Below are 21,063 nucleotides of genomic sequence, written 5' to 3' on the forward strand. Positions count from 1 at the left end.
TGCAGACATCATTTATGTCTTTTTACTCCTGCAGATGTCACCAGTGACTTACCTAAAGTCCTACTGTACCCAGTTACACACAGCACATTTCCGTTTGGGGATGCTGTAGGTGACTCAGGATGTAACCATGCCGAGCACTGAAGGCTTCTTCCCAGTGCAGGGCCACAGCTCCCCGTCAGCCCTTCCCAGTGCAGGGTCACAGCTCATCAGCCCTTCCCAGTGTCACAGCCCATCAGCCCTTCCCAGTGCAGGGCCACAGCCCATCAGCCCTTCCCAGTGCAGTGTCACAGCCCTTCCCAGTGCAGGGTCACAGCTCCCTATCAGTCCTTCCCCATGCCAATTGCTCTTACTTGAGCTTTTTATGCTTTTTAGTGAGTTTGTCTGTCATGGGCCAAGCTAAAACCCTATGCGTTTTCTATAATTTTCTCGTTCCCCTAGCAGCAAGCCCTGTCCAATTTGCTCTCAGCATGTGTCCTGACTCTTGTGCCTTAGCTTTGTATGTCACCTCTTGCCATGGCCCTGCAGTGGCATTCATCCCGGTCTGTTTCTGTTCTCTATTCCGTGTTGGGTGTGGCCCTATCAGCTGTGCCTTTTCAGGCTTTGCCTCTCCTCCAGCCTGCAGTCTCTGTCTCCTGCAACAATTCCAGCTTCTGTGTCTCAGGGCCTTTGCATCTGCTGTCTCATCTGAATTGTTTTCAGTAAACATGTTTTCAGTAAACATTGTCTCGCAGCTGCCTGCTCCCAGGCTGATGGAGGGGTGGGTTTCCGGCCAGGGTCTGTGATCCCCACACATGACTTCCCTGGACCTAGTGTCTTAAACTCCATTGCTACCCCGCATCTACCGTGTATTAGCTCTGTGGTTTGAGCAAAGTCCCTCGTACGTCAGAGCTGGATAGTAACGTCAGCTTTGCAAGGAAAGTGCAACAGCAGAGAGTTGACAGTGCGTAGTGTAGTGAGCCCCCAGCATGGGCTTGCTTTCTCTCCCATGGCTGGCACTTGCTGCACAGTGGACTCAAAGCCACCGGAGAGTGCTTGCCTGGTTTCTCTACTCGAACAGTGACACATCCATTAAACAGTAGTGCAGACTGCTAGTGGTGCAAATCACAAAACGTCTCTAGAGGGCATGAAGGGAGAAGGAAAGAGGACTGTGGATAGTCACAGCTTCCAGCAGCAGTTAGGTTTGGTGGGTGGTTTTGCGGATAGCAGGTCTAAAAGGAGGAGAAACTCTCATGGTGATGAATGCACAGGAAGCAGATCGTGTGTACCTCCCTACAGCTCTCTGAGGACCCCTGGGATCTGTGAAAGCAAAAATAGTACTGAACTCCACCCTTATCTTTGTCACATACCAAGGCTGTAGTGTCTGCGTTTGAGGTGCAATGGCAAAATTAGCACTTTTTTTCTCAATCTGAAGATTTTGTAGCTACCTCAACTGTCTTCTTTTTCTTTCTTTTTAAAAAATCAATTATTAAAAAAACAAGTATGAGTATTATTCCTTGGATAACCAACATTACTATTCTTGTGCTTTGGAGTCATTATTAAGTTAAATAAGGATTTCTGTATCATAAATAACTGTGCCACTAAATCTGATACACATGACTGCTGGGTGACTAATGGGCAGATTGAGTATACAGTGTTGATGAGCCTGGACCAAAGGGTGATTCATATCCCAGATGGGGTGGAGAGAGATGAAGAGGGATTTCATTACTGGGAATCAAACATATTTAAAAAGTTTATTCCTGGTACTTTAACGTTTCATACTGTGTGGTTGGCCCCAGACAAATGAGACCTCAGAAAGCAAAACTGTAGATACGGGGCACCTTCTATAAAAAATATCTACACAAATAGGTCTATAGGATTTAGTGAAACTGAACATCACTATGCCACAGTATGCAGAATAACTAAAAAGGGCTTCCACTGGTCGTGGGGACAGTTCAATTGCAGTAGAGAAAGTCTTGTCATTTCTATAGTAATTGTAATGGTGATAACCACATTAGACACTTATGATGGGCTAGGCATGCTCATAAGTATTTTCATCCTCTTACCAATACTCTGAATAGAGAATTGTTATTCCAGCTTTCTGGAAGGGAATCTCAGGCATGGAGTAGGTAATTTGTTTACACCAGGACAGCTGATGTAAAGAGCCTAAATCCAGATTTAGGCTAAATCAGATTCCCAAACAGCCAAGTCCAACTCACTCAGGTTCTTACAAATGGAGCATTGCTTACAAGAAGTCATCTGCTGGGACCATGCAAGTCACTGTAGGGTAACCTGAGGGCAAGGTCACAGGCCAAACTGTATTGAATTGGAGTAATGTAGCATGTTCAGTACAGCCTAAAGAATTCAGCAAAGAACTTTTCTGTCTCTACTAACTAAAATAGTTATGCCTAGGCCAGTTGATATGCACAATGTGAGGTGTACCTAGGGTGTAGCAATGTGACTTAGCAGGCAACCAGCTGTTCTCTACATTAAAACATTTAAGTTATCGAATATAGTTGCTGTGTGAAATTTGACGGTTCTCAATGAAAAGCCTTGCTATGACCTTTTTCCTGACTCAGGGATCATAAAAGAGACGTACGTGTTAATAATTACAAATTCATTTATTGATTCATCAAGTATTTAGGAGCATCTCCGTTGGCTACTCATGGTCCTCCCTGCTTAGTATACAGTATGAGCGACACACTGAGGTGACTATCCTCCATGCGTTCATATTGTAATGAGAAGTGACTCTCAGACAGACTGGCACTGGCCAGATTAAGAAAGTGACTGTAGAGGGGATAATGGCAGAGGCTCGTGGGGTGGCTGAAGATGGGCCTGACTGCCACTGTGGGCTCTTACTCTTTCTTCTTGCTCCCTGTTTCTCCTTGTTGGAGACTCGAACCTGGAAGCAGATGGGCCAGCAGAACCACAGCCAGAAGTCGAGGACTTCCTCACAGTGACCGATGGAGAGGACAGATTTGAGGTCCTGGAACCTGAGGCAGTTCTTGAAGGTAGAACATAATTCTTTAAAAATAGTTGATGGGGGGCTGAAGAGATGGCTCAGAGATGACTCAGTGCTTAAGAGCACCAGCTGTTTTCCCAGAGGACCCGGGTTCAATTCCCAGCATCCACATGGCAGCTCACAACTGTCTGTAACTCTAGTTCCAGAGAATCTGACATCTTCACACAGACATGCATGCAGGCAAAACACCAGTGCACATGAAATAAATACATAAAATAGTTGGTAGCTTATAGTGTAATTATTAAGACATTTCTAAAGTTCCTTTCAGAGCAGTATTTAATTTTATGTTTATATATTTTGAGGATGAAGCTTACTGCTTCAAAGTGACTGAGCCTTTCTCTAAAATAAAATGATACCTGATTTCTTGCAAAGCCTGACGGAAACTCATAAATAGGTGGATTTCTGATAATGGCAAGTGCAGTGCCTTGGCAAGCTTCTCTGTTGCGCCATGAGGGGTCATGTGTTACATGAAGTTCCAGTCACGAAGAAGCATGCAAGGCACTTGCTGTCTCTCCCTGGCTTTTGTTCTAACAGCACTGTCTCCCTCTACTGGGCAGAGGGCAATCTGCAGCTTCTGTAGCACATGTCCCCAGACATTTTTTGTTAAGTAGCCAGGTAGCAGGTGTTTTCAACTAGTGGAGAATTCAGTAGATGTTAGAACTCTCAGCTGTTAATATAGCACAAAGACGATCTTCAGCTGTAATTAATTGGGTATAAACATGGCTGTGTTTCCATGAACCTCTATATACAAGACCAGCTAACAAATGGTTGCAAAAACTGCATGTCACAAAATGTCAAAGGGTGCACACTTCTGACATACTGTGCTGGGAAATTTCGTTGGTGGCAGATTTTCAAATGATTTGATATCATTTGAAGGGGGAAGGATTTAGGATCAGCAAGGTTAGGGGGTCAGCTCTGGCCAGGAAGAAACACCTGCTGATGGAGGACAAGTGTGATCAGAACATATTCTGTGCATGTACGAAATTGTCACAGGGTGCTAAAATACACAAAGGTTATAGCGGTGAGGATCAAATGCTGGCATTTTTATTGTCTGAGTAAGTGAGCTCAGTGGCCCAGACAGTTTCTGTGCAGGTGTGGTGGCACTTGCCTACAGTCCATTTGTTGGAAGCCAGTCTGGATGGTGAGACCCTGTTTCAAAAAGAACTATAAACCCAGGCATGGTGTTGCAGGCATTTAATCCCTGCCCTGGGGAGGCAGAGGCAGGTAGATCTCTCAGTTCTAGGCCACCCTTGTCTCTATAGAGAGCTCCACACCAGCCATAGCCACCTAGTGAGACGTTGTCTGAAAACAAAATAACAAAACCAACCAACTACGATCCAATTAAACAAAACCAAACCAGAAGCATATACTCTTTTTTTAGCTTTTCAAACATACCAAATCTTCGTTCTTGCTTTCTTCTATATTTTCAGCATGCATGTTCACTTTCGGAAACAGGACAAAGCTAGTAAATAGGATGCCACAGGGGAATGTGGAGTGGGTTAACAGACCTTCCCTGCCTCAAGCCTTTGTCCCTGTAGGTCACTGCATGAACTGCCTTCTCTTTACCCGCGGTTTTGCTGTGTGTCAACACTGTGCAACCGTTGGGTGGGTGAAGGAAGAAAGAGTGCATGAGACGCGTGGTATAAAGCAGTGATTAAACAATAGAGAGTTAATTGATATTTCCATGCTTTATTTTGATAGTTTATGATAAAATCATTCACAAGCATTGGAATTACTTAAATTATCATTCAAAATAGACCTAGATAACAGATACATATACCATATATGAGAGAATGTATCAACCAAATGCTTTCTTTTCTTTTCTTTTTCAGAAACTGAGGATAGTTACCATATGGAAGAGACAGGTAAGATTTTATTAGAGGGAATCTTCCAACAGCATCATGAGTTAGATAAAAATACTATTTGTTAGCATTTTTAAATTATTCAATGTATCATATGACATATAGCTACTAATGTTGTGTTTTATTTATATTTATTTCCTGACTATAAATCCCAAGTAGTAGAATTACTGTGTCATTTATACAAAGGAATTGCATTGGTTTTGATGGCATATACCTGTAATTTCAGACTCAGAACGTGGAGCCAGGAAGGTTGTTAGTTCAAACCTCCTCTGGGTTATATAGTGAAACCTTGTCAACATGCATACATGCACACACCACCACCACCACCAACAACAACAATAAAACCAAGCTGGACAGATACCTCACACCTATAATCCCAGCACCTGGCAGGCTGAGATAGAGGATTGCCATGAGGCCAGCCTGGGCAATAAAGTAAGACCAGTCTCAAACAAAACAAAAGAGAAAGAAAAATAAACAAAAACAAAACAATGCACATGCATGCTTTAGTGCCTTAAATTATGAAGTTGGTCAAAGATCTGTATCATGTTTTCCGCATGTTATGAGACCCTACAAAGCATGTCCATGTCTGAGCTGGATCCATCCTCTTGCAGGGAGCCTGTCTCGACTAGTGTTCCTTATAGAGCAGAGCAAGTGACTCTTTTCTGATTTTAAGCCCCTCTTGGCATTATTGAGTGGGTCCGAATCCCTCAATGCTATGTGTGTGTAAACACTGGAACTGTGACAGTTGGAGCCAGTCTGGTAAGACCCCCCTGTACAGTGCTCCCTGTGGCAGTGGTCTTTATAGCAAGATGGGACTGACCTGTGCTGTTTTTTGGTGTTCTGTGCTCGTATGTTTTGAATTGATGACTAGTTGAAATGGCATATGCCACATGAGACCATAAACTGCCCATCTGTGCATGGATTGCAAATGCATTGGTGTTGGAAACTGTGTATCTTTGTATTTGGCATTAAGCTCATACAAGTTTGTTCTCTGAGGGAACATGGTTGGTCACAGGATTTGTGGCTTCCAGTTCTAGGTTTCATATACAAGCTTTATTTGAGACATTTTTAACTTCTCCTTTCCTGATTCATAGCATCAGAGGACCATCCAAATGATGTGGAAGAGATACTGAATGAACAGGAAATCTCAGGTTTGTAAATATTAAAATTACCAATGTGTATTTCTGTTGGAAGTTGGGACTTAGGGAGGCTCAAGTCAGGGTGAGTGGTTTACTCTGATTTCCCAGAGAGGTATTTTCATAATTCTCACAGGTGTTCATATTCTCTAGATGACAAAGTTGCCTGCATATTGTTTTAACATTGCAAGGTAAATGAAGAGAAAAGGATGCCTTTCCCCAGACAATTGGTGTTCTTTTTAAGGGGCACTAGAAATGGAAGAGAGTGATGTCATAGAGGCAGGAGGCTGCAAACCATAGTTTGCTCTTTGCCATCTTTGCAACTTGATTTTTGGGACATTTTGTGTGTTAAATTTATGAAAAAAGAGTAGTAGTGGGGTCTGGAGAGATGGCTCAGTGGTTAAGAGCACTGACTGCTCTTCCAGAGAGCCTGAGTTCAATTCCTGGCAACCACATGATGGCTCACAACCACCTTGAATGAGATTTGGTGCCCTCTGCTGGCATGCAGGCAGAAGATTGGATACACAATAAATAAATAAAATATTTAAAAAGAGAGAGAGTAGTAGTACATGTGTTAGTTTTTATTGCTGTGACAAAATATCTGGGAGGTCATTTTTAAAGGACAAAAACATTTTTTAGTTTCGTTAGCATATTGGCTTTCATTATGATATTTTCATACATCTGTACAGTGTGCATTTACACATACCCTTACCATCCACCCTTCTCTGGCTTCCCCATCATTCTGGTTTTCCCAAATAGTCCCCATTCTACTTTTGTGTTTGGACTTCCTCTTCTTTTCCTTTCTTTCCCTCTTTTTCCCCTTTGCCTTCATCCCCCTTTATAATATCGTTTTCACATGACAATCAACATACTTGTCTTTCAGTTTCTGACTTACTTCACTGACTTCACATGATGTCATTTTGTTCTTTATGGGGAAATGAAGCATCAGTCTTTATTTACACCACATTGTCTACGTCTAATCGTTTGTTGATAAACAGGTCTCGGCAAATGAAGAAGTGCAGGTGTCTCTGTTGTGTACAGACCTAAGGTATAGATCCTGGCTTGGGCTAGCAGGATCAAACCAAGGAGGGAGGCTTCTCCCTGCTCATAGAATCAGATTTTATTATTATTGTTGTGTTTTTTTTTTTTTTGGTGGTGATGCTGGGCTTTGAACCCTGGGGAATCTACCACTGTACTACTTCCCAGCCCAGAATCATGTATTTCAGTTTTGGATTTAGTAGCTCTATTGCTTTGGGCCTGAGGCAAAGCAGAATATTATGCAGCAGGAGCAGATGGCAGAGTGAGGCTACTTACAACATGCTAGCCAGGAAGCAAAAAGCTTGCGAAGGGAGGACAAGCTGTACTCAAAGATCCACCCACTCCCCAGTGGCACACGGACCCGTTTCCTCTAGTAAGGCCCGCCTCCTAATAGCTCATTCATCTATAAATTCATTGATGGATTAATCATTGATGAGGTTAACACCTTATGATCCAGTCGCCTATCAGTAGTGCCACTAACTGGGGCCTGAGCCTCCAATGAAGGAGCCTTTGGGAACATCTTATATCCAAGCCACAACAGTATCTACCTGAGGAGACCTTTAGGGTTAGAATTAATTTGTGACTCTTGTAGAATGGTGTCTGTGATGTGCATGTTGTTTGCTATTAGGCAAAATCTTTTTTGTTTTTTTTTTTCTTTTTAGATGCCAGTGAAGCAGTAACAGATGCTGATAAGCCACAGCAGGATGCAGGTACTAGATGGGCATTTGTCATTCACTTTTAAACCATGGAAAGGATCTCTGGTGTTACTGTGTTGATTTGTTGTTTCTTTTTACAAAGATTATGGATGCGATTTTAGTAGGACTTTTTTTTTCTGTCCTGTATTGTGTGCTTGTCTCCTCTCCTACTGACAGCCCCACTGTAACAAAGCTGCCACTTATTCCTAATGCTGTTTTTATAGATTTTATCTCGAATTTTTGTGAGAATAATTTTCTTTTACATCCATTCCTTTTGGGCAGAGACACACATGCGTAACTGCAGCATTACTTAGAAATCTGGTTAAGACAAGGTTGTTTAGTATTTGTTTTTTTCCTTTAGTTTCACAGCTGTAGGTACCTTGCTTAGTACTTATTTTGTCTTAAATCTCCTTTTTTTCCTTTTCTTTTTTTGCAGAGGAACAAACACACCAAGATTATGATGAACCAGGTTTGTAAATATTTCTTAACCTAAGCCACTCATTTGTTTCATAGTTTACATACAAATATGGAAAATTATGTTCCAAGCTATAACTATCATGCAGCATCCAACAACCATCTTGAAGGAATTCATATGGGAAATTTTCTACTTATTTCAGTGAATATTCCAGTGCCTAAGTAATACCTTATTTTGTTTTTCACAAATTGAAATTAGAAGCTATTTAAAACTGACACCATTTTACACTCACCCTTTTTGACTAACATGAATGAATAACCTCTTCACTCAGAGTTTCTTTCTACAAAGCCGTCCTCTCTTGAAGATGTCTTGCATGGCATTCTGCCCTGGTGGGGAAGATCAAGAGCTGGGCTCTGGCTGGAAGTCCATATGTAGGCTGGTTGGAAGTGGGCCAGGCTAGTGTTTAGGTGGCTGACTGCTCTTATCTCCAGCACAATTTTCTTGGATTCCATGGAACAGATTGCTTTCCCTGCTTTCTGGGCATGAGAAGTAAGGTTGGGGAAGGAAGAACAAATTGCTCAAGATTTTTTGAGTAAGAAATGGCGTTTGTGATGTGCTGTTTTTAATTAAAGCATCTTCAGAACCACTGTGTGAAGACAGAATTCAGCTGAGAGTAACTGAGGACAGAGAAAGAAGGCTGAGAAAATTTGCTGCGATCCATCGTAGTATAAGGACCTGTAGGTGACTGTGGCATTGGAATTCAGATCTGCTTCAAGGAGTTACAAATTCTTGAGAGCTGACAAAGTGCACAGAGGGGAAAAAATAGTCTGTGTGTAGGTCTGATATGCTATTTTGTTATGTATGTGTTTAAGATTTGAGAAAGTACCAAAATCACTGTCTATAATGGCCATTTCTAATGGGATATAAATGATAAGCTTAGGTTGTATTTACATACAGTTTTTTTACAAACATAAAAAGCTTGGCCATTGAGATAGCATTTAAATATTTAGTCTTGAAATATAAGAATATATTCAACAACAGAAAAACCAATATAATATTACCAGAGTCTAGGGACTCTACACCAGCAAGATGTGAACATCCCAACACAGATGAAGTAGAAGAGAACGACTTTAAAAACAATGTCATGGAGATGATACAGACCCTAAAAGAGGAAATGAGAAAATCCTTTAAAGAAATAGAAGAAAAGACAAACCAAAAATTTCAAGAAACAATTCAAACACTGCAAGATTTCAAAGTTGAAATAGAGACAATAAAAAAACAAAACAGTCTGAGGGAATGCTGGAATTAGAAAAGAAGGGTAAATGATCAGGAGCTACAGATGCAAGCATAACCAACATAATACAAGAGATGGAAGAGAGAATCTCAGGCGTTGAAGATACAGTAGGAGAAATAGATTCATTGACCAAAGAACATCATAAGTTCAAAAAAGTCTCTAACAAAAAATATCCAGAAACATGGGACACTGTGAAAAGGCCAAACCTAGAGAATAATAGGTATAGAAGAAGGTGAAGAAACCCACTTCAAAGGTGCAAAAAATATATTCAATAAAATCATAGAAGAAAACTTTCCTAACCTAAAGAAAGACATGCCAATGAAAGTACAAGAAGCATACAGAACACCAAATAAAGTGGACCACAAAAAATTCCCCTCATCACATAATAATCAACGTACCAAACATGCAGAATAAAGAAAGAATATTAAGCTCAGTTAAGGAAAAAGGCCAACATATAAAGGTAAAACTATCAGAATCACACCTGACTTCTCCATGGAAACTTTGAAAGCCAGAAAGTCCTGGGTAGATATTCTACACACACTAAGAGACAGTGGATGCCAGCCCAGGCTACTATACCCAGCAAAGCTTTCAATCACTATAGATGGATAAAACAAGATATTCCATGAAAAAACTAGATTCAAGCAATACATATCCACTAATCTAGCCCTAAAGAAAGTTCTAGAAGGAAAACTCCAACCTAAGGAAGTTAACTACACTCACAAAAACATAGGCAATACATAATCCCACTTTACCAGAAGCCAAAAGAAAAAAACAGAATAAATCCACACACAGTACCACCACCACCAACAAATCCAAAACAAACAAGAATTAACACTCATGTTCCTTAATTTCCCTCAATATTAATGGTCTTAACTTGCCTATAAAAAGACACAGGCTAGCAAAATGGATACAAAGACAGAATTTATCCTTCTGCTGCCTACAAGAAACATACCTCAACTTCAAGAAAGACATTACCTCAGAGTAAAGGGTTGGGATAAGATTGTTCAATCAAATGAACTCAAGAAACAAGCTGGTGTAGCTATCATAATATCTAACAAATAAGACTTCAAACTAAAATAAATCAAAAGAGATGAAGAAGGTCATTTCATATTCATCACAGGAAAAATCCATCAGGAAGAAGTCTCAATTCTGAATATCTATGCCTCAAATACAAAGGCACCCATATTCGTAAAAGAAACATTACTAAACCTCAAATCACACATAAGACCTCACACAGATATAGTGTGAGAATTTAACACCCTACTCTTACCACTAGATAGGACCACCAGACAGAAACTTAACAAAGAAACAAAGGAACTCACAGAAGTTATGACTCAATTAGGTTTAACAGACATCTATAGAACATTCCATTCAAACAGAAAAGAATATGCCTTCTTCTCAGTGCCACATGGAAGCTTCTCAAAAATCAACCACATAAGACAACACAGCAAACCTCAACAGGTACAAAAAAATTAGAACAATCCCCTGTATCTTATTAGAATTCTAAAGTTAGAATTCAACAACAACACAAATTGCAGAAACCCTACAAACGCATGAAAATTGAACAATATGCAATTGCACCATTCCTTGGTCAAGGAAGAAATAAAGAAAGAATTTAAAGACTTCCTAGAATTCAATGAAAATGAAGACACAACATACCCAAACTTGTGGGACTGTTTGAAAGCAGTGCTAAGAGGAAAGTTCATAGCACTAAGTGCCCACGTGAAGAAACTGCAGAATAGTCACACTAGAAAATTAACAGCACAACTGAAAGCTCTAGAGAAAAAGGAAGCAAACTCACCCGGGAGGAGTAGATGCTAGGAAATAATCAAACTGAGGGCTGAAATCAATGAAGTAGAAACAAAGAAAACAATACAAAGAATCAATGTAACGAAGAGTTGGTTCCTCGAGAAAATCAACAAGATAGACAAACCTTTATCCAAACTAACCAAAATGCAGAGAGAGAACATGCAAATTAAGAACATCAGAAATGAAAAGGGAACATAACAACGGACACTGAGGAAATCCAGAGAATCTTCAGGTCATACTTTGAAGACCTGTACTCCACAAGATTCGAAAACTTGAAGGAAATGTACAATTTTCAGGATAGATATCACTTACCAAAATTAAATCAAGAACAGATAATCAACTTAAAGAGACCTATAACACCTAATGAAATAGAAGCAGTCATTAACGTCTCCCAACCAAAAAAAAAAAAAAAGCCCAGAGCCACATAGTTTCAATACAGAATTCTACCCGAAATTCAAAGAAGAATTAATACCAATACTTCTCAAATTGTTCCACACAATAGAAGCAGAAGATTCATTGCCAAACTCTACCTTGGTACCCACACCACTCAAAAACACATCTAAGAAAGATCTCTACAGACTAATATCCCTCATGGACCTTGATGCAAAAATACTCAGGAAAATACTAGCAAATCGAAGCCAAGAACACATCAGCGAAATCATCCACCTTGATCAAGTAGGCTTCATTCCAGGGATGCAGAGATGGTTCAACATATGAAAACCTATCAATGTAATCCAACATATAAGCATATAAACTGGAAAAGAAAAACCATATGATCATATCACTAGATACTGAAAAATGCTTTGACAAAATCCAACACCTCTTCTTGATAAAAGTCCTGGAGAGATCAGGGATAACAGGAACATACTTGAACATAATAAAAACAGTATACAGTAAACCAACAGCCAACATAAAACTAAATGCAGAGAAACTCAACGCGATTCCTTTAAAATCAGGAACAAGACAAGGCTGTCCACTCTTCCATATCTCTTCAATATTGTACTTGAAGCTCTAGCTAGAGCAATACTAAAGGAGATCAAGGGATACAAATTAGAAAGGAAGAAGTCACTTTCACTATTTGCAGATGATATGCTAGTTTACATAAGTGACCCAAAACTCTACCAGGGAACTCCTACAGCTGACAAACACCTTCAGCAAAGTGGCAGAATACAAGATTTAAAAGAAATCGGTAGCCCTACTATATACAGATGGTAAATGGACTGAGAAAGAAATCAGAGAAACATCACCTGTTAAAATAGCCACAAACAACATAAAATATCTTGGTGGTAATGTTAACCAAACAAGTGAAAGATGTATATCACAAGAACTTTGAGTCTTTAAAGAAAGAAATTAAAGAAGATACCAGAAAATGGAAAGATCTCCCATACTCTTGGACAGGTAGGATCAACTTAGTAAAAAATGGCAATCTTGCCAAAAGCAACCTGCAGATTCTATGCAGTTTCCATCCAAATACTGGCACAATTCCTCACATACTTTGAAAGGCCAACTCTCAACTTTATATGGAAAAACAAAAGACCCAGGATAACCAAAACAACCCTGTACAATAAAGGAACTTCCAGAGATATCACATTCCCTGACTTCAAGCTCTATTATAGAGCTATAGTACTGAAAACAGCTTGATATTAGCACAAAAATAGACAGGTAGACCAATGGAATTGAATTGAACACCTTGATATTAACCCACACACCTACAAGCACCTGATTTTTTCAAAGAAGCTAAAATTATACAATGGAAAAAAGACAGCATCTTTAACAAATGGTGCTGGCATAACTGAATGCTGGCATGTAGAAGACTGCAGATAGATCCATATCTATTGCCATGCACAAAATTTAAGTCCAAATGAATCAAAAACCTCAACATAAATCCAGCCACCCCTTAGAAGAGAAAGTGGGAAGTACCCTTGATTGAATTGGTACAGGAGACTGCTTCCTGAACATAACACCAGTAGCACTGACACTGAGATCGACAATTAATAAATGGGACCTCCTTAAACTGAGAAGCTTCTGTAAGGCAAAGGACACAGTCAACAAGACAAAACAGCAGCCCATAGAATGGGAAACGATCTTAACCAACCTCACATCTGAGAGAGGGCTGATCTACAAAATTTACAGAGAACTCAAGAAGCTAGTCTCCAAAACACCAAAATATTCCAATTAAAAAGTAGGGTACAGAACCAAATAAAGAATTCTCAGTAGAGACATCTAAAATTGCTGATAGACACTTAAGAGAGTGTTCAACATCCTTAGCCATCAGGGAAATGCAAATTCAAGCAACTCTGAGATGCCATCTTACTACTGTCAGAATGGCTAACATCAAAAACACCAATGACAGTTCATGCTGGAGAAGATGTAGAGAAAGGGGAACACTCTTCCACTGCTGGTGAGAGTGCCAACTCATACAGCCACTTTGTAAATCAGTATGCATATTCCTCAGGAAAATGGGAATTAATCTTCCACAAGATCCATGAATTCTATTCTTAGGCATATACCCAAAAGTTGCACATTCATACAACAAGGACATCTGTTCCACTATGTGCATTGTAGCATTATTTGTAATAGTCAGAACCTAGAAGCATCCTAGATGCCCCTCAACTGAAGAATGGGTAGAGAAAATGTGGTACATTTACACAGTGGAGTACTACTCAGTAGAAAAAAAAATCAATGGAATCTTGTAATCTGTAGGCAAATGGGTGGAACTAGAAGAGACCATCCTCAATGAGGTAACCTAGTCACAAAATACAAACATCATATGTACTTACTCATATATGAATTTTAGACATAGAGAAAGTATTACCAGCCTTCAATCACACTTCCAGAGAAAATAGGAAACAAGGAGGACCCTAAGATTGACATGCATGCCCCAGAGAAGGGGAAAGGGACAAGATCTCCTCAGCTAATTGGGAGCATGGGGGGAGAGGAGAGGGATTTAGGAGAAAGAGAAGGGGAGAAGAGGAGGGGAGACAAGGACATGGAACAGCAGGAAGGTTGATTAGGGGGGAGAATAGAGGAGAGCAAGATAAGAGATACCATAATAGAGTTTTAAAGAGAAATCTGGCACTAGGGAAATATCCAGAGATCTACAAAGATGACACTAACTAACAATCTCATAGTGGAGAGGCTACCTAAATGCCCTTCCCTGATAATGAGATTGATAACTAACTTATATGCCATCCTAGAGCCTTCCTCCAGTAGCTGATGGAAGCAGAAGCAGACACACAGCTAAACACTGAACTGAACTCCTGGTAGAGAGGGAGGAGTGATGAGCAAAGGGGTCAAAACCAGACTGGAGAAACCCACAGAAACAGCTGACCTGAACAAGGGGAGCTCATGGATCCCAGGCTGATAGATGGGAATCCAGCATAGGACTGATCCAGAACCCCTGAAATTGGGTGTCAGTGAGGAGTCCTGGGCCCTCTGGTAGTAGATCAGTATTTATCCCTAGTATATGAATGGACTTTGGGAGCCCATTCCACATAGAGGGATACTCCCTCAGCCTAGACACACCACAGACGGTCCAGGCCCTGCTCCAAATGAAATGACAGACTTTGAAGATCCCCCATGGAAGGCCTCACCCTCCCTGGTGGGAGCAGAAAGGGGTTGAGATAGGGGATTAGTGGAGGCCAGGGGAGGAGGAGAGGGAGAGAGAACTGGGATTACCAGGTAAAACAATCATGTTTCTAATTTAAAGAAAAAGATTCCCCCCCCCCAAAAAAAAGAGTATCCTTGTTTGAATTCTGCCCCTGCGCTCATGGGTGTTGTTTTCAAGTACTGATGAGAGCAGGTTGAAAAGAAAAGGTCCACTGTGAGTTATTGCAGAAATCTGACTGAGGTAGAAAAAGCAGGGCAAAAGTCATGTGGTCCATTAAAGAGTTGGCTTCACTCCTGAGGTCTGTTGAAGCTTGTTAACTGCTAGGTGACATGGTTGTACTCTAATGCCAAGAATAATGTCTAAAAGATAGGCAATACTCAAAAGCAGTTCTTTATTCATGAATAAGTAGATAGATGTATTATCCTTGAGGCAGACTAGGTTTATTTTTCATATACCAGACATTGGAAGCATTTTAGAAGGTCAGTTGACAGGAAATTGCTTGCTGCTGGGTGTGGAGGAGGGCCATGGGGACACATAGAGCATTTGCATGAAAGCACAGAAACTGCGGGTCCTGTGTCAACAGATGCCAGCAGGAATGGGCACTGGGCCCTGGTTACCATGGTAAATTAAAGGTCCTGTTAGGCAGTTCCTGCTAAGAGGGTAGCAGCAGGGGTGTTTGTCCCCAGGTAACCATCTGAGAACCAATCCCTATGCAAACTCAAGACTGCCTGGTAAGAAGAGAGATCTAGGATAATTAGCAGGCTAGAGCTCTCACAGACAGGAAGAAGGCAGAAAAGAGAATCCCTGTCAACTAGTGAATCTTGCGGACAAGTGATTGGGGAAGGAGCTTGTACTTCCCCCTGTGAAGAAGGAGCATAGGAAATTACCATCTCCCATGGCTACCCAGTGGCTGCAATTTGAACCCAGTCTATTTGTTTTATATCATTTAGCCAAACTCCTCTCACCCTGCTCTGTAATACACACTGTTAGAGAGTAAGCTGAGGAGTTAAAACCGTTATAAGGAAAGAAGGTTAAACATAGTACATTGTTCATTTTTATTGTTACTCAGTGCTACATGTTTTTTTTTTTTCTTCTGTTTACTTCATAGTACATGAACATTCAGCAAAGGAAGGGGCAGCGATTTCAGGTGAGTTTTCCTAATGTTGACTATATTCTTACCTGCATAGCTGTGGAGCAAAGAAGAGATATAGGAAATACAATAGATTTCACAAGCCACTAAGGCGTGATTAGGAGTTGTCACAGAGTATCCACAGCGAGATTGGTGCTGGATGACAAGAGATACCAAAGTATGAAGATACTCTAGGCCCTCGTATCAAACAGCACAGTATTTGCAACCTGTAACCTGTGTGTTTTCCCAAGCACTTCAAGGCATCCCTGCATCACTTATCTGGAATGTCATTTGGGTGTCATGTCAATAGTTGTTACATTCCTTCTATTGTGAAGGGAAATAACAAGAGAACAGCGCCTGTACATGTTCACTTTTCCTTTTTTCCCTGGGTGTTTCTGATGCTTGACTGGTGAATATGGAACCCATGGACACAGAAGATTTTTACTTTACATCAGCAGGAGTAAAGATTAGTCTCTTTGATGAAACTTTTGAATACCATTTAGAATTAAAGTTGATCTTGTGGTATAAATACTCAGGAGTCTCCCATAAGGAGATCCAGCCTAGACAAAACTGTCTGGGTAGATTTTAACCACTTTATGGGTCTAAGTCAGTACTTCTCAACCTGTGGGCCACTTGGGGGTCAAAGGACCCTTTCACAGGGCTTGCGTAAGACCATCAGAAAACATAGATATTTACCTTATGACTCATAACAGCAGCAAAATTATAGCTACAAAGTAGCAACAAAATAACTTTATGGTTGGGGGTCACCACAACATGAGGAACTGTATTAAAGGGTCACAGCATTAGGAAGGTTGAGAACCACTAATCCAAGTGGAGGTGAGTTAATGTAATGTGTTTCACTTATTTATTTTTTTAGATAATGCCATAGAAGATTCCAGCATAATTTCAGAAGGTAGGTTATTTTTATAGAAATGATCTTATATTCTACATCAAAATAGATCAGTTTAATTCAAAACATGTGCTGAGCAGTGTGTTTACCCAGGGTTTGGGGCCTGGCAATGCTGGGGTGGATGAAGCCAATAGGGTAGTTTTCCATACAGCTGCCATTCCAGAGGCCAGACATAATGAGAATACAAAGACAGTGACAGAAACAGGCTGCTGGCAGAGACAGAGACATGAGTGTGGGTGAAGGGATACTCTTTTTGTGAGTAAGTGTCCACTTCGGAGATGGCATGCTGGTGATAAAGGGTTATTTTGGGTGGAGTTCTGCTAGACGTTGCATAGTTCATGATATTATTTATATGCGAAGGAGGGAAAACATAGTTATTGTTTGTTTGGTTGATCATTTTTCTTGGAAATGAATGGATATTTTTGAAAAGCAAGCATAGTAGCTTGTACTCAATTAAGTAGCTGTGTTTCAGTACAGCAGATTTAATAACTCTTGGTGTATAGAAAGATGCATGTGGGTTGTTTTGGTTGGTCCTCATGGTAGATACTGAGGAGACAGGGCAAGGATCTTTGTGCCTTTTTGTTTTTAAATTCAAATGTGCTGAAACTGGGACAAGGTCTAGTGAGATCTGGGTGATCCTGGTTGATCCTGGTTCCGCAGGCAGAAGTGTCTGAGTGCCCTTTTCCTGGAGACCTGAAGTTGACTGTGTGAGCATGCATGCTTTCTCAGCAAAGGTCTACCATAGCAGACGTGAAGGAAGAGGACTTTCCTCAAAGAACTACTCTTAGAGTTTTTATGTGCATTTTCTGTCAGAGCCCCTGCCATGGGCAAGCACCTGAGACACCTGCAGATAAAGATTAGTATCTTTGAGCTTGACTTGGCAGACTGCATTGAAGTGAAGTCTGAGGAAATGTGTAAGAAGGATTAGTGACTAGATTACTTTCCTGTGCACACTCGATGGGGAGATGATTGTACAGGTATACTCTCTGTATTCATATAAGAATCATCTTCAGGTACCAGTTGCATTGGGATTTGATCTCACTTCCCATCAGCATCTTCAACATCTCTGAGTCAGTGAGTGCCAGAAAACAAAAAGCCAAAAAGAGAGTCCCAAGGTGGTGATGAAGACATGAGGATTCCCAGAGAGCTGCTGGTCTTCAGTGCAGTTGGAAGGCCAAAGAAGCTGGGTTCTGATGGCAGTGGGTGACAGCGGCAGTGGAAGGCTATGCTCACCATCACGAGACACCACTGCTCTTTTTGCATTCTCTGTATGCCTGGGTTGCTGCTGAAGATTCTGCCTCTTTGTGAGAAGATCTTACTCTCAGTTAATCCTGCCACAGTGTGCCCAGAGGTGTCTCTTAGTTGAGTCCACATTCAATAAAGTTGACAGTCAATTCTAACCACCAGAATCACCATATGTGATTTTACCACACATTCCAGACTTGGAAGCATGGCACCTTTCTAAGAATTTTCAGTCAGACATTTTGACAATAGGATAGACTACTAATCATCTCTGGTGAGCAGCAGGGCTGTGATCCCACTTAAGGCTCTTGCTGAACTGTAACAGCAAGGTAGGAACTTGTCACCTTCATGTGTCTCCTGGCCACCTCTTCTCCCTTTTCTGTTGCTGTAGTTGGTTCTGTCAGTATATTGGAATTTCAGACAAGTAACACGGATTATTCTATAGCTCATCTCAAGTCCTTTATTGTGCCTCCTTGTATCAATTTCTCTGCAGCTCTTGGACTGTTGTCTGGTACAGTCCTCTTCGTAGATGCCAATTGCCTTCTAGCCATGTTTTTCAGTGTGCCTTGTCCCCTTTGGATCCACATGTCACGTGCCATCAGGATGATCTACGTAAAAATCCAGATCTTTGTGTACCTACCCACTGTCTTCCAGGTGTGCCAGGAAGGTTGCTTTCACTGATTGCAGGCAATAAGTAGAAATGAATCTCAGATTGGCTTGAGGTGACATGACTTGGAGTAACAGATGGGTCGAAAGCCAGTTTTAGTGAAGAGGTTTCTGAAAATCTAGGAGGAATTCTGCTTTTCCTATAGTCTATAGTCAAATAAGGAAAAATAATATTGGGGCAGGAGAGATGGCTCAGTGGTTAAGTGCACTGGCTGCTCTTTCGGAGGACCTGAGTTCAATACCCAGCACCAACATGGCGACTTACAACCCTCTATAGTAGGGTCTGATGCTGTCTTCTGGCAAAAAGTTGATAGAGCACTCAAAGACATAAAAGAAATAAATGTTAAATAAAGAAAAATAATATGTAGTTAGCAGGAAAGTGGATGGAACTGGAAGACACTGAGTGAGGAGACCCAAGCCCAGAAAGGCAAACCCAATCTTTTTTTTCTCTCACGTGGATCTTAGCCTCTACCTTTTTATGTATGTATCTCTGTAGGAGCCAGGAGGGCTGATGTCAGGAAACTAGAAAGGGACCCAGAAGAGGGTATGTAAAGTCTGTTAATGCTGTATTTAAAGTCATGATAGATTGGGTTAGCATCTGATCATTTATGAGAAATCTTAAATTCCCACTAGTGTTCTGGTTGAACTTCTGCCTAAATTTCCTGCCAGATGTGGTCCCTCTTCTGCTTAGTAATGTTATCAAATCTTTCTGCTTTGCACATTTGTACACATTAAACTTTTCACTGAGTTTCAGTTTTATTTTGATATTGATGCCTTTCGTTGTTCATTAGTTGTCATGTAAAATTAAACCATCTAATAAAATTTCAGGAAGAAGGAAAATTCTGGGGTAAGTTAAGCTATAGAGACAGTATAGATACTGTGTTTAGATTGTCTTGCTAGAAGTAATCAGCAGTTTTATCACAGACCAAAATACACAATACTTCAGTAAAATTTTCAGATGAGTTTGTTGAATGTACTTGATAGAATTAGCTGAAAATTTAATTTAACTTGGGATAATAACACTTTGATAGTATGACATCAGTGATAGGGAGAAAATGAAGACATTAGTGCATTAACAGCAGGTGGGATTTTTGTTATATTCTTTTTATCTTTAGATTTTATTTGTGTAAGTATGTTTCCTGCATATATGTATATGCAGCGCACATGTGTGTACTGCTGCTTGTGGAGGCCTAGAGAATGCACCAGTTGTCCTGGAACTAGAGTTACAGACAACTGTGAGCCACCATGTGGGTGCTGGGAACTAAACACAGGTCCTCATAACGGCTGTCCTCATAACGGCTGTCCTCATAACGGCTGTCCTCATAACTGCTAAATCATCTCTCCAGTCTCGTTCACTTTGCTTTTCACTCTTAAAATGGGGAGGGGGATAGATTAAAGACTGATTTTTTTCTATGTAGTCCAGGCTGGCCTGCAACTCATAGTGAACTCCCATAGGGAAAGGGAATGCTGGGATTTGGGATTATATATAGACCACCGGTAATCTCCCCAGGTTTCTGTTTTCTTTTATATTTTGAGCTGTAATTTTTATAATTAAAAACCAGTTGCACTAAGAACAAAAGTGAATAAGTAGTCATATCAATATTTTGAATATTAGTAATAAGAAAACTTCAAATTAAATTTGATCACAATTTTTTCCATCTTTTTCTTTTTGGAGGCATGGTTTCTCTATGTAGCCTTGTTGTACAAGAACTTGCTGTGTAAACCAAGCTGGCCTCAACTCAAGGAGATTCTCCTGTTTTTGCCTTCCTAGTGCTGGGATCAAAGGCGTGCACCATACCTGGCCTCTTACAATTCTTAATAAACAAAAGCTTACAGTCTTATGTCTAAAGCAGTATTAAGTGGGTCTCTAGGTTTGAAGAAATTAGTATGTGACATAATCTATAGAGTGAATCTGATTAACTGGTGATGCCTCCAGTCTTCTTAGAGGGCTCGAACTGAAGCAGCAAAAGAGGGAAGTTAAAGTTCACATCCACATCTTCAGGTCACTTAGAATATCTGATCCTGTGGAGCAGAGAGTTCAGTGGTAGCTCATGCTAGTATGCAAGGCTCTAGGTTCAGCATACAGTTCTGAGGGGAAAGGCTTTCCCAAGGAAAGTGTTGCAGCTCTGAGCAGAGAGGTTTCCTATTTCAAAGGTTTCCGCTCTGAGGTGAAAGGCATACTGGCAGTTGGGAACCAGGGAATACCACCAAGTCATGCCACACAACAAACCTCACTCAGGACATTTATTGGGAAATACA

General features: G+C 40.7%; 1 protein-coding gene across 9 annotated transcripts in view; it reads left to right on the forward strand.

The window, feature by feature from the left end:
- The window catches only part of Asph (aspartate beta-hydroxylase), a 194,237-nt gene that overhangs the window by 72,951 nt on the left and 100,223 nt on the right, over window positions 1-21,063 (forward strand). For all 9 annotated transcript variants that reach the window (XM_013110944.3, XM_005066736.4, XM_013110941.3 and 6 more), the window contains 7 exons: window positions 2,871-2,987; window positions 4,831-4,863; window positions 5,955-6,011; window positions 7,697-7,744; window positions 8,166-8,198; window positions 15,966-16,004; window positions 16,864-16,899. In XM_013110944.3, coding sequence (XP_012966398.1) covers window positions 2,871-2,987; window positions 4,831-4,863; window positions 5,955-6,011; window positions 7,697-7,744; window positions 8,166-8,198; window positions 15,966-16,004; window positions 16,864-16,899 — 363 coding nt within the window. The remainder of the gene's footprint in view (window positions 1-2,870; window positions 2,988-4,830; window positions 4,864-5,954; window positions 6,012-7,696; window positions 7,745-8,165; window positions 8,199-15,965; window positions 16,005-16,863; window positions 16,900-21,063) is intronic.

This window comes from Mesocricetus auratus, unplaced genomic scaffold, assembly GCF_017639785.1.
Source record: "Mesocricetus auratus isolate SY011 unplaced genomic scaffold, BCM_Maur_2.0 Super-Scaffold_6730, whole genome shotgun sequence".
Lineage (NCBI taxonomy): Eukaryota > Metazoa > Chordata > Mammalia > Rodentia > Cricetidae > Mesocricetus > Mesocricetus auratus.